The sequence below is a fragment of the Bemisia tabaci genome, chromosome 5, assembly GCF_918797505.1.
Source record: "Bemisia tabaci chromosome 5, PGI_BMITA_v3".
NCBI classification, from domain to species: Eukaryota; Metazoa; Arthropoda; class Insecta; order Hemiptera; family Aleyrodidae; genus Bemisia; species Bemisia tabaci.
In genome coordinates, this window is record NC_092797.1 from 54,362,507 (window position 1) to 54,379,063 (window position 16,557).

At 40.9% G+C, this 16,557-nt stretch overlaps 1 protein-coding gene across 4 annotated transcripts in view; it reads left to right on the forward strand.

Moving 5' to 3' along the window:
- Nucleotides 1-16,557, forward strand: part of LOC109039853 (glutamate receptor ionotropic, kainate 2) — a 68,126-nt gene that overhangs the window by 6,998 nt on the left and 44,571 nt on the right. For 3 of the 4 annotated variants that reach the window (XM_072300952.1, XM_072300951.1, XM_072300953.1), the window contains exons 1-2: nt 3,035-3,376; nt 14,666-14,771. In XM_072300952.1, the coding sequence (XP_072157053.1) occupies nt 14,693-14,771 (79 nt within the window). In that variant the 5' untranslated portion in view covers nt 3,035-3,376; nt 14,666-14,692. Of the gene's footprint in view, nt 1-3,034; nt 3,377-14,665; nt 14,772-16,557 lie in introns of those variants that run through there. The other variant, XM_072300950.1, reaches the window with a different exon arrangement.

Genomic DNA, 16,557 nt, shown 5'->3' on the forward strand with positions numbered 1-16,557 from the left:
AAGTAAGCTCGGGAAAGTAAGGAAAAAGCAAGGAAATGGTACTGAAAACGCGAGGAATTACCAGTTGACACCCTGTTCAAGGATGTTGAACATTTTTGTTTAAATACAGCTAAATGCGACCCTTCAAAAATCCTGATTTTCCCCGTTTAAGTATTTTTGTGACTGTGTCCTCTCGCACTTTTTTCGGGAGGGGTCGGTTTTCACTACAGTTTTTACTAATAGAATAGAATAGAATAGAATAGTATTTTATTTTACCCCAAATAACGGGTTTATAAAAAGAGGTTCTTGACAATTATATGAGGTTCATTAAAAAAAAGCAAAAACAACAGCTTCATAAGCCAGGTATAAAAGTATAAAAGTGTAAAAGTGTAAAAATTTAGGGTCCACTCGTCTACTCTTTCTACTCGTTTAGGATAAAAGATCTAATTTTCATTGCTGATGACAAAAACATATATAGTGCAGAAATGTGCTCAATTTTTGCTGATTTTTTTAGGATTGACATTGAGCTTGGTACATTTTTAAAATAGAAGTTCCTAACGCTACTGTACATTGGACATTCAAAGAGGATATGTTCTAGTTTTTCCAGACGGTATAGATTCTTTAATGGTTCTGATTCTTTAATGGTTCTTTAATGTTTACTTTGTACCAACACTGATTTATTCCAATTTTGAGAAACTTTTCATTGTGTGTTCTCAGCTGGCTAAAAACTCTTTTCTGTTTGAAATTTATACGATAATTCAAGTAGTTAGCTTGTTGTTCGGCATGAATATTTGAAGTATTTATTTGTTTGTAGAGTGGGGTAAAGGATGAGTTTTCAATCTTACTTAAGTCATCATTTATTAATTTAATCCTAAGGTTGGCAAGAATAGTAGCTGCTTTTATTTTAGTTTCTGCGAGACTCAGATCTTCATTTAGCAGTGCTTGATTGTTTGCTGTACCTAGTATCATTTTCAGTTGAGTTACCCAATTGTGTTTGATGTTGTTCATCCTACTTTTATCTAGTTCAATTAGTTTATCTAGGCGTAATCTTGGATACCTGGTTTTGGGCATGTTTCCTATTTTAAGTAGCCAAATTAATGCACGAGCAATCACCCTGGTTTCTAGCTTCTCAACATTCGCTTCTGCTCTGATGATGTAGTGCGGGGTGCATTTCTGTAATTGAAGGGTTCCTTTGAGGAATTTACATTTCGCTGTTTCCAACTGATTAATATACCTTAGTGCCCATATTTCGCTGGCGTATAGTAGCGAGGTTGTGGTGATTGCATTCCAAAGAGTAATGACACTTTCAGTTTTTACTAATATATGAACAGAGAAATGGATTTGCGTAGCGGGAGACTTGAAATCGAGATAATGGTAGCTCTATAAATGAGAGGTTTAATTTTACCAATAATGTTATGTCAATGAAAAAGCTATAATAACATATTCAAGAAGTGATCTCGGAGTCTTCAACATTTGCAACCAATGCACGAAAGGCAAGAACATGTATTAATTAAAGTGGGATCGTGCGAATTGTAAGCAGCCTCTTGACGCGAAGTGACGTGACGATGCCGACGGTTGGATGCAACTATTCGAGCTCAATGGATGTGCGTGCTGCATATCCTTCCAAAATGAAGGCGTTTTTTATTTCCTTCACACAGTAGCGAAGAGAAGTGTGTGGCACCTATTCTATCGCCGCACACTACACCGAGCCAATCGGAGACGTCAGACTTGGAATTTTGACTAAAACTGCAGGTTTTGTAGTTTAATTCGTTAAATTTTTATTTTAAAGGGTGTTTTCTAAGGGACATTTCACGAGGAAACCGATGGAACCACTTTTAAAACCTCAAAGTTTTGTATGAACGGAGTTATAAGCTTTTAAAGTTTCCAAATTTTGTCCGACCTCTCCCAATGACTCGATCCACTGTGCGCCAGACGTTAGTAACCTTCTCTCACTTAAGAGATTTCTATAATTCTGTCACACACTTTTTTGCACGGAGCGCCTGTAGCTACGACATAATTCGAGATTTGGTTTATTAATCACTCAATTTTGTATTGTTGTTCAGTTCCACAGCATTGAGTGATACTTGAGTCAGTTTTAGTTACCGCATGCAGTGTCAACTAAAGTATCATTTGGATGTACTTATGCTAAAAGGAGCTATGTGCCACGCAAACCCTATGGACATAATTCTTTTTATCATAAATTATGTCCAATCGACTATTCCCCGAAGAATGTCACCGTTTTGGCCACAAATTTTACAAATTGCCTTCAAAGAGCTACAGTTTTACAAACAATTGTCCATTCGAAACCCGGGAAATCCCGCATCCGCATCATTTTGTGTAAAGGTTGTAATTTTTCCTTTCGCTCGATTATTGTCAAGTTCCTAAGTTTCCTCATTGAAAATCCTATCTGAAAACGGTTATTTTTGGCACCTCTTTAAAGGACTTTTAAAGGTTCGCATTAACGAACGCGTGAATTTTGAAAGAGCAAAATTTTAAGCTTTTGGCTGCCCGGAAACGGTTTTAATGCTACTTAGTTCTCTTTTCCGTTCCGGTGTGAACGAAGGAGCATTCCAGTAAAAAAGCCACGAAAAAAGTTCCCGGTTTGAACGGATTGATTCGAGTCCGGAAAGGAGTCGCAATGAGGTGCGTCGAGAGGGGCAGCTGAGTTTTGGAGCTTCCTTCGAAATGTTTCTTCCGTTCTCGGTCGATTTGTTCGCAGGCTTCGTTCGTCGGACGCAGAGGGGGACGCTCCAGAGAGGCACTCTTTTTTCGCCACCAAAAAAAGCGCGGGAATCGTGTTGAAGAACCGACGTTAACTTCAAACGGCGCTCTCAACCCGCGCGTTTTCCTCTACATTCGCGGGAACGAGTGTGTTCGGGGGATGAAGGGAGGGAGGGCAGGATTGTAAAACGCGAGACGTGAGGGTGGGTTGGGGGGGGGGCGATATCTGGAGCCCGGGTGGATGATAGTGGAAAGACTCGCCGGAATGGAGTCGGAGATTACCGAGAAATCCGCGCGGGGCGCCGTGCGCGGCTCCGGGATGCCACCCGCACATCCGCGCGGCAGTGCGGGTTGCAGCCTGGCAGGAGTCGCAGGCGAGTTCCGTAATGTCGCGTCGGCCCGGATTTTGTGCGGTTTGAACGGATTGATTCGAGTCCGGAAAGGAGTCGCAATGAGGTGCGTCGAGAGGGGCAGCTGAGTTTTGGAGCTTCCTTCGAAATGTTTCTTCCGTTCTCGGTCGATTTGTTCGCAGGCTTCGTTCGTCGGACGCGGAGCACAAAACAATCGAAGCGATAAAGGTTATGTCTCCGCGGTCAATGGACGTGACAATCGGAGCAAGTTCACCAGACTTGGACCGTTAACCCACATCGCATCCAGTTGAAATTTAAGGAAAGAGGTTCGAGCTTCTATTTATTTTTACGACTCAGTCTTAAAGTTTAACGCTCATTCTCTCAAACCAAAGTTCTCTCGTAAACTTCCAGGGCATTGTTAGGGGACATTTACAAGCACTCGCATTCAAAGCTACTTTCGACCCAATTTTCTCCTTCAAAAAGCGAATTGACTTTTGCTCAATCAGCGGGGTTCAATTTAACTCTTCGTTGAACAGAATACTTTTAAGGCGCATGCTATTATTGCTTCATGTTTTAAAGGTTTTAAAATTCGAACGTTTAGAACTTGTGAGGTAATTAAAAGCAATATGAAAATAATCACAGTCGTTTGAAGGTGCCAATTCACAGGCTGAGATCGCGTTTTTACGTTCGAAAACATAAAAGATTTTAGACGCTCTCGGCGTAATTCTTGCATGTTCGTAATTACTTAGTTGCCTTTTAGGCTTTATTTATAGTATTTTCCCTTGAATTTACTTTCGCCCCTAAATGTTGACAATTTGTCGGTCATACGCAAGATAGAAGATTATTCTTAATCATCAAAGATCACGATACCGGAATCGATTCTCTCAGTATTGAGCATCCGATAGAGTTTTTGTATTTAAATTTTGACGTTTTGAGTTGGTTAGTGCGCTCAGGCTTTGTTTACCTCCGTTTTATCTTTGTATACAGGGTGATTCATAAGTCCCACACCACTTCTTTAACCAGAACCTGTAGAATTCTGGCCCCTTTTCAGAATGAACCACTTAAAGTTTTGAGGGGTGTTAAAAGTCGTTAGCTTTGCCCTAGGAGGATTCACATAATGTCAAATCTCTATGTCGATTTGTTCAAAAGTTATATGGACTATGCCTGATGCTGCTTTTGTGGGACTTCTGGATCATCCTGTAGGCTTGTGAAAAATTGTTGTTTCATCATGATTGTGAGCTCTCGATGGATCCTGCAGTTAAAGTCTGCAAGTCTCAAGTTTAATTGCTATAAAGCAGATAAACAATATTTTCCAATGAAAAACTGCCATGTCTGGCTCATCCTCATCCGTATCGCCTCTCATCTGACGTAAGGGCGTATCTCTATTTCCACATCAGCCTCGGGAAGCATAGAGTCATACGGAGAACAGGCATTGGCGAATCCAGGGAATTGGCAACATTGTTTCTCTCAATTTAAACGTATGAAAATGTATCGATTCTTGGAGGGGCCAGGTGTTCCTACAAGAATCGATTATTTAACACAGGTTTAAATGGAGGGAATCCGGTGTTGCCTACTTGCTGGATCTGCCTCTGAGAACAGGGTTCATGTGGAAATTGAGCTATGCTCCTACATCTAGCGTAAATCTGCTCGGAGAAGCTAAAGGCACATACATTGCATCTAAAATGAACCAGAAATTGTGGTTTCATACCGCCAAATGTAGTCCAAATCACCTACTTGATCAATGAACGCATGCGATGTAACGCTTTTTGAATGGCCAACTAATCGTAGTCTCCGGTTGATTTGTTGCCTATCCAGTTGAATTGAAGGCAACATATTGATCAAAGCATGGAGCGAGATTGGTGCATACTTATATGTATGAACCGAAAATTGTCTGACGCTCCATATGAACCGATGGAACATAGAATTCCTTATTGGAACATAAAATTCCTCGGAATTTTATCCAGAAATGTCTGAATGTAAAGTTGCATTCAGTCTCTAAACATTGAAGTTGTAGCGATCACGCCATTTAAATGAAATACATTGTTGATGATCAAGACAATTTGGGCATTTTAGGTACGGCTTTTAAAAAAAAGTTTCTCATCTTTTGACTTCATTATAACGTGTCAGTGGCAGGTTATGCAATATGTTCAGCTTAATTAGCGTAAAATTTTAATGCGTAAGTCTTTCCCTCACGGAGAAACGTAACTGCATTTCAGTGTTGCCAAATTTTTCGTCACAAATTGAATTTTACCAGGCGAGTTTTGGTCATTTCTAATTGAAAACACCGATTTTTTTTCTCTGATGTTACGCAAAAATCATACAAATTTTGGACAAAATTCATACAGAAGTATATTATTGTAAACAAATTGAATTGTTTTAATCAATTTTGCAACCCTGGAATGGAGTTACGTTCCCATACCGGGGAATGGACGAAATTCATCGAATAGTATTTAAGTTTCGTGTCAAGAGGTCTATCGTCGTTTCAGGGTGGAGAGGCAGAGTTGCCACAGTCAAGAAACACACCAGGAAACCCGGGAAGTGTCTGAGAATTTTAAAAAGTCAGGAAAAACCGGGAAATGTCAATGAGCACAGGGGGGAATTTCATGAGCGCCGCCGCCGCCCGCAGCGCACTATGGTCCAAAACTCAAGAATAGGAAGAAATAAGTCGGATACCAATCACGAAAGTTGCGTTATTGGTGTTTTTTGAGTCGCTAATCTCGAATTTGATGTCAAATCGCCTACATTTTAACAGCCTGACCTATCAATTGTGGGCAAGTGTATGGCACGCTGCGGCGCGACGTGCTGCCAGCTCAAAACGCGCACTGACGCTTACAAACCTAAATGAATACTTCAAGCATTGCGCAATGCCTGAAGTAGCCTTTTAGGTTTGTAGGCGTCAGTGCGCGTTTCGCGCTGGCAGCACGCCGCGGCTCTCCCAGCGGGCGGGTGGGAAACAATTTCTTGCGGGGAGAGCTCCCTGGCGGAGAAACTCGTGAATCGTAATTTTTTTTTTTTTTTTTTTTTTTTTTTTTTTTTTTTAATTTTCGACTTTTAAAACTACACACTGGTCTCGTGAAGTAATTAAAGGACTCTCAACTCTAGATGAAGTGTAATAATGTAAGGCCGGTCGTGCGCCATACACGCTGCGGACGGCGGCGCAGGGCGGCTCATGAAATTCTTCCCTGTGCTCTGCTCGGTGAATGTCAGAAAAAATGACGAAAATGTTAGTGGAAATTTGTTAAATCACCTTTATTTGTTCTCTAGAATGGGTTTGAGGTTTCGAATAACAAATTTTGCTTGAAAACTATTTTCAATTATGTCTTCTTAACCAGTTGCCATCTTCAATTGACATAGACTATCACCAAAATGTGTCAGAAATATCAGGGAATTTCATTTTCTAAATTCTGTGGCAACCCTGTAGAGGATGGGGGGGCGGTCGAAGGGACCAAAGGCACGCGAGAAACCAGCGGCGTTTTTACAAGCGACCGTAAAACGGAACAAGGGGCTTCCGAAGGGATTACGACTCCAAGACGGCCACAATCCGCGCGGCCTATGAAAAAATCATCACTCCGCCGACGCGACGTGACGTTAGAACGTAACGTTTTCCTCGACGTGAGCCCTGCAAAGCGCGGATTCTTACGGATCGCACGGTCCAACGCGAAGTGGAGCCACGTTCTTGTCCACCGAGCGACTTAAATACTCGGGCCAGATGCAAGCTCATCAGAGTCTGCGGTCAACAAAGGATCCGCTGTACGCAGCGTCGCACAGTGAGACGAGCTAATGGAAGAAATCGGGCATGAAATTTTTGTCAAAAATTTCAAAATTTTAAAAATGAAAATTCAATGGGTCAGTTGCGCTGGTCACAAAATCGTGTTTTGATGCGCATGACCCTTGTATATTAGATAACAATATTAAGATCTATCTAAACAGCAACTTTCTACGTTCGATATTAACCGAGATATCGCCCTTTGAAAAGTCGAGTTTTCGACGTCATCCACCGCGGTAATGACACCCTTGGTTTCTTCCACCATACTTTCATCAGTCAGTGTGACGCCCATTTGCACTGGTTTCTCAACGTGGAACTCGGATGAAAGTAAGGTGGAAGAAACCAAGGGTGTCACTACCTCGGTGAATGACTTCATAAACCGAATTTTTCAAAGGGTGATATCTCTGTTAATATTGAACGTTAATAATGCTATTAATATTGAAAGGAAATTTCAAGGGAAATCTAATGGACCCATTCTTTAACTTTTTTGTCTCCTATTTTCGAAAATATAAACTTTGAAAGTTTCCAAATTGTGTCCAATTTCTCCCTTTGACTCGCTCCAGTGTGCGCCGTGCTTCCTCCATTCCTGATGGCTGCGATTCTAGCGGGAACTTAATCCCGGATTTTTATCCAAGGCCGCGGATAATGAGAATTTTACCGAGCCACGGGATTGTGCCGAGCGGGTGTGTGTGCTAGGATTTTAGGGTTGGATCGCCCTCTTTCCCCACCCCCTTTGCTGGCTCTGAAGGATGTATGAGCATGGGTTGAAATGAAGGGAGAATAATGGAATAATAGGGATCGGAAAGTTGCGGCCAAGTTCCGGGTATGTGAACAGTATTCAACCCTCTATATTAGTTAATAATAAATTAATTGAAAACATTGAATAACCGGGTGAGTTGCATGGAAAAAAAGATGTGGCTCTCCGCGGTAAAAAAATATTAGTTAATCAAATTAATTAAAAATAAGTTGATAATCGAATGAATTGCAAGGAAATGTATACAGACGTGGCTCTCCGCGGAAAAACTTAAAATTGAGTCGTTGATCCAAAATTGAAATTGAAAAATGTGAATAATCGGATGAGCTGCATGGAAATAAAGATGAAGCTCTTCGCGGTAAAAAAAAAAATATTAGTTAATTAAATTGATTAAAAAAAAGTGAATAATCGAATAAATCGCTTGGAAATACGGATATGGCTCTCCGTGAAAAACTCAAAATTGAGTCGTTGATCCCTGATCATAGAGGAGGGCTTCACAGATGTTCTGAGACGAAACTTGTCAAGATCCTCGAAGAAAGAAGAAAGAAGAAAGAGAAAATGAAGGAATTAGAAAAAAAGAAGAAAGAAGAATAGGAAAAAAGAAAAAAATAAGAGAAAGAAGAAGATAGGAGATCGGAAGAGGAAGCAGAAGGAAGAGGGGATAAGAAGGAGAGGGAGAGGAAGGAAAAGAGGCAGAAGGATAAGAATGGGGAAGAAAGAGAAAAGGAAGAAGATGGAGTAATGGCGCCAACATTTTTGATTTCCTCCGAAAGACTTTACTTCATAGGCAGTGCGCTTTGCCTGAGCAGGGCAGAGTAGGTGGATTTCCCATTGAAAATAAATCGGAGCTGAAAGTTGGTCGGAAGGTCGTCTTTGGCGCGGCGCCATTCCATTAGCGGCTGCCTCCAGAACACTTTACAGCCCAATTTGAAATCCTATCCATCGAAATATAGCCGCACCGGAAAAATAAATCCGACGCCACCCGCTACAACCGTATGCGCTTGCCCTCATCATTCTTTTCCGAACCAGCTCCGCCACTTTTTGCCTTCTTTTTCGGGCGCAAATCGAGCTCTGAACGTTGTCTTCATTCTCCTTGATTCATGCTTCTAGATCTTATGACCCGTTCTTAGGCGAAATGTATTTTCTGGGCTAGTAGGCCAAGCAGTGAAGGATCTTCGTATTTTTTTCCTCTGGAGTCATTCCATCTCTCCGAGAAGACACGTGATGTACAGAACAGTTCCAAGATTCAGAGTATCACATTCAAACCGCAAGTCAGGAATGTATTTTTAGATGAAGTCAAACGCCGAGCATTATGACACTATATTATTCTATTTGAAATTTCAATCTCATTATTGTGCTCATAAAAAAATACTATTTTTTATTTAAAAAAAGAATTAAATGTTCGATTTGACAACAAAGGATAGCAGTGTGTAATTAAAAATTTGAACATATTAAAAAATGTATAAATTCAAAATCAACGTAATCGATGGTATCAGGGTTTTCTTTTTTTTTATTACCGAATAAAGCTAGGAAAAATTTAGGGTTTTTTTTAGGAAAGGTCAATTAGTTTGGACGTATTTATGTTGTAAGGAACTATCTGCGAAGGGTGGACGTGCGGGGGTGGGACGGGGCTGTGCGCAAAAGGGGCGGGGTTGTGCGCAAGGGGGGGGGGGCTTTTAACATTCATATGCTCATGTACGTACAATGAAGTCGAGGCTAAGAAAAGAGAGAGTGAACTCAAGGATTTTCGAAATTTCAAGAATGTAAAACGCTGTCTAGGAAGAAGAAAAAAAGAAAAAAAGAAAAAAAACACTAATGCTCCTTGTTGATTTTTGGTTTCTCAATCAGATGCGCAATATTACTTACATATACGCCATAGCAGTGCAACGCTTTGATACAACTATTCGAACTCAACGGTTGTGCGTGTTGCGTTTGGTCACAGTTAAAGGCGTTTTGACTGTCCCTACTCTTCGTACTGCGGTGTCTGACCTGTCTCAGCGCCCTGCGCGATCGCACGACTGGACGGAATTTTGCAACAAGAAACTGATATTTCTAGCTCATTTCTATTAGCACATATCCACAAAGGGAGACTATAGTACATTGTTTTTTGTACAATGAGTCAGAGGTAGTAGTACCTCTGTCGTGAAATACAGTCCAACTGATACGATGAGTTGGGACTGAACGACAGTCCCAACAATTTTATAGCAAAAATCTATGTTAAGATATCACACCCTGAACCTGTAACTGATTTGCGTACTTGCCTAATTTATTTATTTACTTATTTATTTATTTATTTATTTATTCGAAAACTCTTATCATTCCGTAATTTGGACCGTGTTAAGCAGAAACGAATAAGTCACATCAGCTATTGTCCAATTTAACTGGGCACTTTAATTGTTTACATGAAAACAGTTGTGCAGATTTTGTGCAAATTTCAACGGATTTTCTGCATAGCACGAGGCGAATTTCTTAAAATTTTCATAGGAATCCGCTCGAACGTTCTCTTGTATAAAATCAAATCGCCCAGTTAAATGTGGCAATAGCTGATTTGGCTATAGGCTCCTCTCTGTTGAACGCATTCGATTTAATACGTTGAGGTTGATGGATTAAATCCCACCGTGATTGTACGACTCCCGCATTTGCTATTGAAATATTTCCGTTCATATTGAATTTGATTACCAAATACGTAGAAAAATACTACCTTGTAACCACCTTCAAATTTACCATTGGTTATGAAGAAAATCAGACGCGCAAAATCACGCTTTGTAGCAGTTTATCCCTTTGATGCAACTATTCGAACTCAGCGGTTGCGCGTGTTGCGTGTGGTTAGAATTGAAGGCTTTCTAACTTCCCCTACTCGTCGCATTTTTAAAAGCCTAACATGAGTTTCTCCGCAATTCTTTATGGGAAAAAATGGAAATAATGTTTAAAATAATATAGAAAAGCACTTGTGCAGCGTTATGTTGATTCCTATTAAAGCCACATTGGTTTTTATAAGAAAGCATCGAGAAAGCGTTTTCACTAAATATTCTTTCTTTAATTTTTAGATGTATCATGAGGCAGGGTGTCTAGCATCAGGATTTTTCCGATTCTCAGGATTTGAGGTCAATCAGGATTTAATCCCGATTTTATCAGGATTTGAGGAAAAATCGGTCGTAAAATCAGGATTTGAGTGAAATCGGCCGTCCGATCGGTTTTTTTTGTAGAGCTATTTTTGTGAAGTTACATACTTACATTTTCCTAATTTTTTCTCCGTAAAAAATCAGGATTTGATCAGGATTTGGATTATGAAATCAGGAGGCAGCAGTCAAAAATCAGGATTTCAGCAGGATTTCCCCAAAGGAAAAAAAAACTAGACACCCTGTTAGTGGTTTAAAGTGATCTGGCACAATCGTATCCCTTTCATTGGCTCAAATGGGATACAAGTGTTGAATCGCACTTCTCAGATCCTCACAGGAACTTCATCCTGATGTTTCTTCCTCAGTTTTAAAGTTTTAAGCGAATGGGAATCCTCCAACTTGGAGATCGAGAAGCGCCCTCGCGCCCTAGTTCTCTCAGTAATTTGTCATCGTCTGGAACAATTAGCTCGGCTCTTTCCGAAGTCTAGTCGGCCGCAGTTCGACAAACCGTTTCCAGTCGCTCGTTAAACGACCTGGGCTTTGACATTTGAAACTCAATTAAACTTTTCCTTAACAGTACTAAATGGGCCTGTTGCAAACTTTTGCTAGAGCAAAAATAAGAGTTGTTTCTTGTAGATAATGCCTCAAAAATCACGATGAGCGCATCGGCAGAATCTGAAATGCACTCATAACTTCACAATCTGCGTAAGAAATTTGCGTTTTTTTAAGCTTCCCGCTTCAAAAACGATACTACAGCACAGGTGAACATTTTGCTAGAGGAGTCGCTCCATCGTCGGCGATATTCATCATGGCCGACGCTTGCGCGCAGTTCCGCGTGTAATTCGAGGAGAGTTCAAGGTCAATCAATTCGGGCGTGGAAAATATGAACGTTAACACACCGATTGTTATCTGGTCTAATCCAGTTCAGGTGTTATCTCGTCCCATCAAACGTGTTTTGGCGGATTGGCGTCGGCCATGATGATTATTGCCGACGATGGAACGACTCCTCTTACAAAATGTTCACCTGTGCCGTAGTATCGTTTTTGAAGCGGGAAGCTCAAAAAACCGCAAATTTCTTACGCAGACTGTGAAGTTATGAGTGCATTTCAGACTTTGCCGATGCGCTCATCGTGATTTTTGAGGCATTATCTATAAGAAACAACTCTTATTTTTGCTCTAGCAAAAGTTTGCAACAGGCCCATTGTACTAAACAGTACTAAACAGTACTAAACAGTACTAAACAGTACTAAACAGTACTAAACGTTCTAAATTGTTGTCATTGTGACGAAAGTTGTGACTATTTTTCTTAGAATTTTTAGAAAATGTTGATTGAAATTTAATCTACAATACATTAAAATTTCGAGGAAAAATATGCATAAAATTCCTCAGGAATACATGCTTTATACGAGGAAATTTGGCAACTCTCGGATGTTCGTACGGCGTTCTTCTTTAGCACGGTAGTATAAGAGCTTTTTGCCAACTCGGGAGTGGATTGTCGACAAAAATAGCGGTAGCAGCATGTACTCTTAAACCCCTTCCCAGGGATGGTTGATTAAATCCCAAATCCGCTGCTCTTCCAGTTCCATGGGAACTTCCTTGTTTAACTTTCGGCAAGCGGATCCCTCTCCAAACTTTGCTCTTTGAACAATGCTACGCTACCACGCGCTATCCCGTATGCGGTCGGTTTTGGGTCGCATTCCTGTTTTACTTTACTCAGTGAGGACGGTACGTTCGCGATTTGAATATCAATGCATTGTGTGATTCTAGGGAGGGTATGGATTCGATCGACATGAACTGATCGAAAAACGAAAACGTTAATTGATCGACCATTAATCATAAAAACCCAGTTTCGATCGATATGAATCGATCGAAAAATAAAATCGGAAACGTTAATTGATCTACCATTAATCATAAAAACCCAGTTTCGATGGATATGAATCGATCGAAAAATAAAAACTTAAACCGATCGACGTGATTCGATCAATTAATCAAAAAAACCGATCGACATGAATCGAGTGAAAAAAGAAAACATGAACCGATCGACGTATCGTTCCATCGACTCCGATTCGATCGACCAAATTCCATCGACGCACAGGTTTGTCGATCGATTCACGGGTTTGTTAATCGCCTTACGGTCGTCGATCGAATCGGTGTCGATTGAAGTGCGTCAATCGGTTCACATTCTGGTTTTTCGATCGATGTGTGTCGATCGAAGCTTTTTTAACCTCGCATTTGATACAGTTATCGATTTCTGTATCGAATGCGAGGTTTTTCTCCAAACAGGATTCTGCTTTCATTTCCTTACATTTTGCCGATTTTTTGGTTTCAAACTATCCTTCAGGCTCATGCGCAGGGGCCACCGTCCTTTTTTTGGCTAAAAATTCAAAATCTGCCGATATTTTTGACCTACTCGATGGGCCACATCCCATGCCAGTTCGACCCGGTAAACCAGAGAAGCGCGCAAGCCTTAAAAAGTAAGTAAGGAAAGCGCGCAAAAACTGAATAGGATTGATTGCAGCGTGTAAGTAAGGATTCCGCGCAAATGCTACCGTGCTAAACAAGAACGCCGTAACTCCATCAAGATTTTCCCTCGTTTTTTGGAAGTTAACTCTCTATAAAGTGAAAATTGTTTTTCCCATGTTTTACCTCAAATTTTCAGGTTAAGTTCTTGATAGTATTTTCAAAAGAATTCTGTAAAAACATCGTTCCAAGGTACACAAGTTTTTCTGCTATGATACATGGTTTCCAAAAAATGTAAAATTACGTTTACGGCGTTTTTGCGTTGCACGGAAGAATGATGTGTGTGTGCGTAAAAACTTGAGATATCCTCTAAGTACGCAAGGAGATTTAAGGGGTTGCAGTTCACGCATGCAGCCATGATTATGAGAATTTCATCGTCCGATTTTATTCGGAGGCTACGCCTCTTCACCCCCGTGATATACATGGTGCAATGCGTGAAGTATCCTCCGTGGTGTGCGCGCAATGCATGAAGTATCCATGCAGTCTTGTAGGCGCGCGCCACGCGTCACGCGTCTCGCGCTCGCCGCTCTATGCTCGGCTCTATCATTCGAACTCGCGGAGTCAGTGTTTGTCAACTCATGATTTTGGAATTTGTATACACTCAGCATGGATTATTTCTGTTCATAAAGATTAAAAAAAATTACGTACTACAGAAAAATATACTTTGTGTTTTGAAAATATCAAGGTGGCTCCGTGCCAAATTCAATTATCGCCAAAACACAGAGTTTTTCTTTTATATTTCGTGAGATTTATTGTAGCAAATCATTTGTATCACATTTTGCAATAAGGAACCACTATTTCTGGCTCATTTTAAAAACACCATATATGCCACTGATTCCCCAATGCAGATACGTGCTTTCACGGAAGAGCCAGAGATAGTGGTTCCTTATTGCAAAATGTAATTCATTTAAAGCACTCGTAAGAATTCATATCTAAAAATATTCGTACTGCTGAATTTCACCCATGGTGGAATCTGTTACAACCCCTATATGTCGTTCGCTTTGTGTGTGATTTTGAAAGTTTTAAGTATGTCTCTGCCTGCACTGGTGAAAAAAACCTATTGGACCAATGACGCATTGCATTGACTTCAGAGTGCAGTTTCTTGTCGCCGGATTTAAGAGTCTGGAACTCTTGTTTCAAGCGGATTTTGCATTGAAACAAGAGTCCAGACTCTTAAATCCGGCGACAAGAAACTGCACTCTTGAACCAAGAGGTTTTTTTTACCAGTGTGAAGTTGCCGGAGGACTCACACTGACACTTCAGCATCTAATTCCTTGCGCGCTTTCGTTGCTATGATCAATATGATTTTTGAGCGCTTTCCTTACACTGCCTCCTTCTAAGTTTTTCCTTCTTTGCGCCCTTTCCGAGTGCAGCCGTTCCACGATGTCAGAAAGCTTGACGAATCACCTCAAGAAGGAATGATGAACCTAACCCTAACGTGGAACATTTGTTTCAGGCTGTGAAGGATGCCGCGGAGCTAAGGATGAGGACGCTGCGAATCCTGCTGACGCTGGCGATCTGCCAGCTCCGATCCCATGCGCTGCCCGATTTAATAAGGATCGGTAAGTAGTTAGGCTAACACCCGCCCCCTTCCACCCCCCGGGTTATCGCTTTTTTTCGGATTCACCCGATGGCGACGAGGGGCTGAAGACCTCTTCGAGGCACGGCTGTTAGTCCCGGCCTGTCATAACCTCTCGAAGGAACGAGCGCAAGGATAACCTCTCGACTCTCTTTATTTATCGCTCGCTTTTCACTTCTCTTCACGCCGCTTCTCCTCCCCATTCACCTGGCGCCCGCACTTAACCTCACTTTCGAGTGCTGTGGTATCGGTGTCGCAGGGTGATTGGAGTGAATGCGCTCCGCCAGGGGGGTAGATAGGGATACTTCCGTTCCGTTCGAGTTTGTACGTCTACTATCGAATTTAGAATTGATGATGAAGTCTTAATGATGAAAAAAAGAAAAGAAGATAATCCGGAACGCTTTTCCTTGCTCTCAAGTTTACTCTATATTCTGCTACCAGGAAAGATCTGATGGGTGCAATGTTAAGCTCCCTACTTACAATCGGACCAAATTTTGCAATGAGGAACCACTATTTCTGGCTCATTATTTGGATTGCATTTTGTAAAAAGGAACTAAGATCATTCCAATGTTGCTAGGATTGTTCAACTTACATTCTTTGCAATAAAGTTACTGAAATATTGTAAATAATCAAATTTACGAAGGTAATTTTCGTCTTGAATTCATTGTTTATTCAGAGTAAAGATAAAACTTGTTTAGATGATCAGTTTATATTTGCAAGGCAAAGGGAGTTGCACAATCTAAGCGACACCGGAATGCTCTCGGTTCCTTTTTTGCAAAATTTAATCCATTTTAGGAACAACATACATGCCATTGGTTTCCCTATGCAGAAAGGTGCTTTTAAAGAAGAGCAAGAGATAGTGGTTCCTTGTATCCCAATTCGTCGTTTCCCGAACTATGGAACGTAACAGTGGCGAGGCGTCAATGATCGATTTTCAATACTTCCCATTTGAAGCTATAGTAAAGAATCGATTATTAAGGTGTTCGTGTCAAACACCTTGTTTTTCGATCCTTTTCCACGGTTTGAATGGTAGATCAAGCGATATATTGAAAAGCACGCCATGCCACTGGAACGTAACTCTATTCTAAGGCTGCGAAATTGGCTCAAACAATTCAATTAGTCACAAGAGTATACCTGTGAATTTTTTTCACAATTTGTCTGATTTTCGCACGAGATCAGGATAAAAATCGGCGTTTGCGATCAGAAATGCCCAAGATTCTCCCGATAAAAATGCAATTTGTGAGGAGAAATTTGGAAAAATTGAAAAATAGTTACGTTCTTACGAGGGAAACCATGAATTGATGGGAGCTCGACGAAAAAGTCAGTGATGATCGACTCACGATATTTTCGGTGGAACTAACGTGAAATTCTGATGAATGCGATGTTATGACTAGTTTTTCCTATATCATCTTCCAAGCTCGGAAGATGCACTGATAGTTGGATCGCATTTAGCAAAAAGGAACCAGCGCGCAGTTGCATTGTTTTCAAAATCGTGCAACTTCTCTTAAAAAAAAAAAAAATACTTAATACATGTATAGTCGTACGCATCAGGCAGATAAGCGGGTCAAAATCTGCAGTTTCCTCCCACGCTTTGAAACCGATGATGAATCTCGTATGTTTCAGAGTCGGTCAACTATATTGTAAAGCTGGGCTCCTAGTTGATTCACCTGTTTTAAATAGAACGCGGAGAGGAAAAATCTAATCCCCTTTGCGGCTACCCGACCTATTTCCATGAATTAGCCCCTGAGTTGCGGTAAAATTATTCCTCC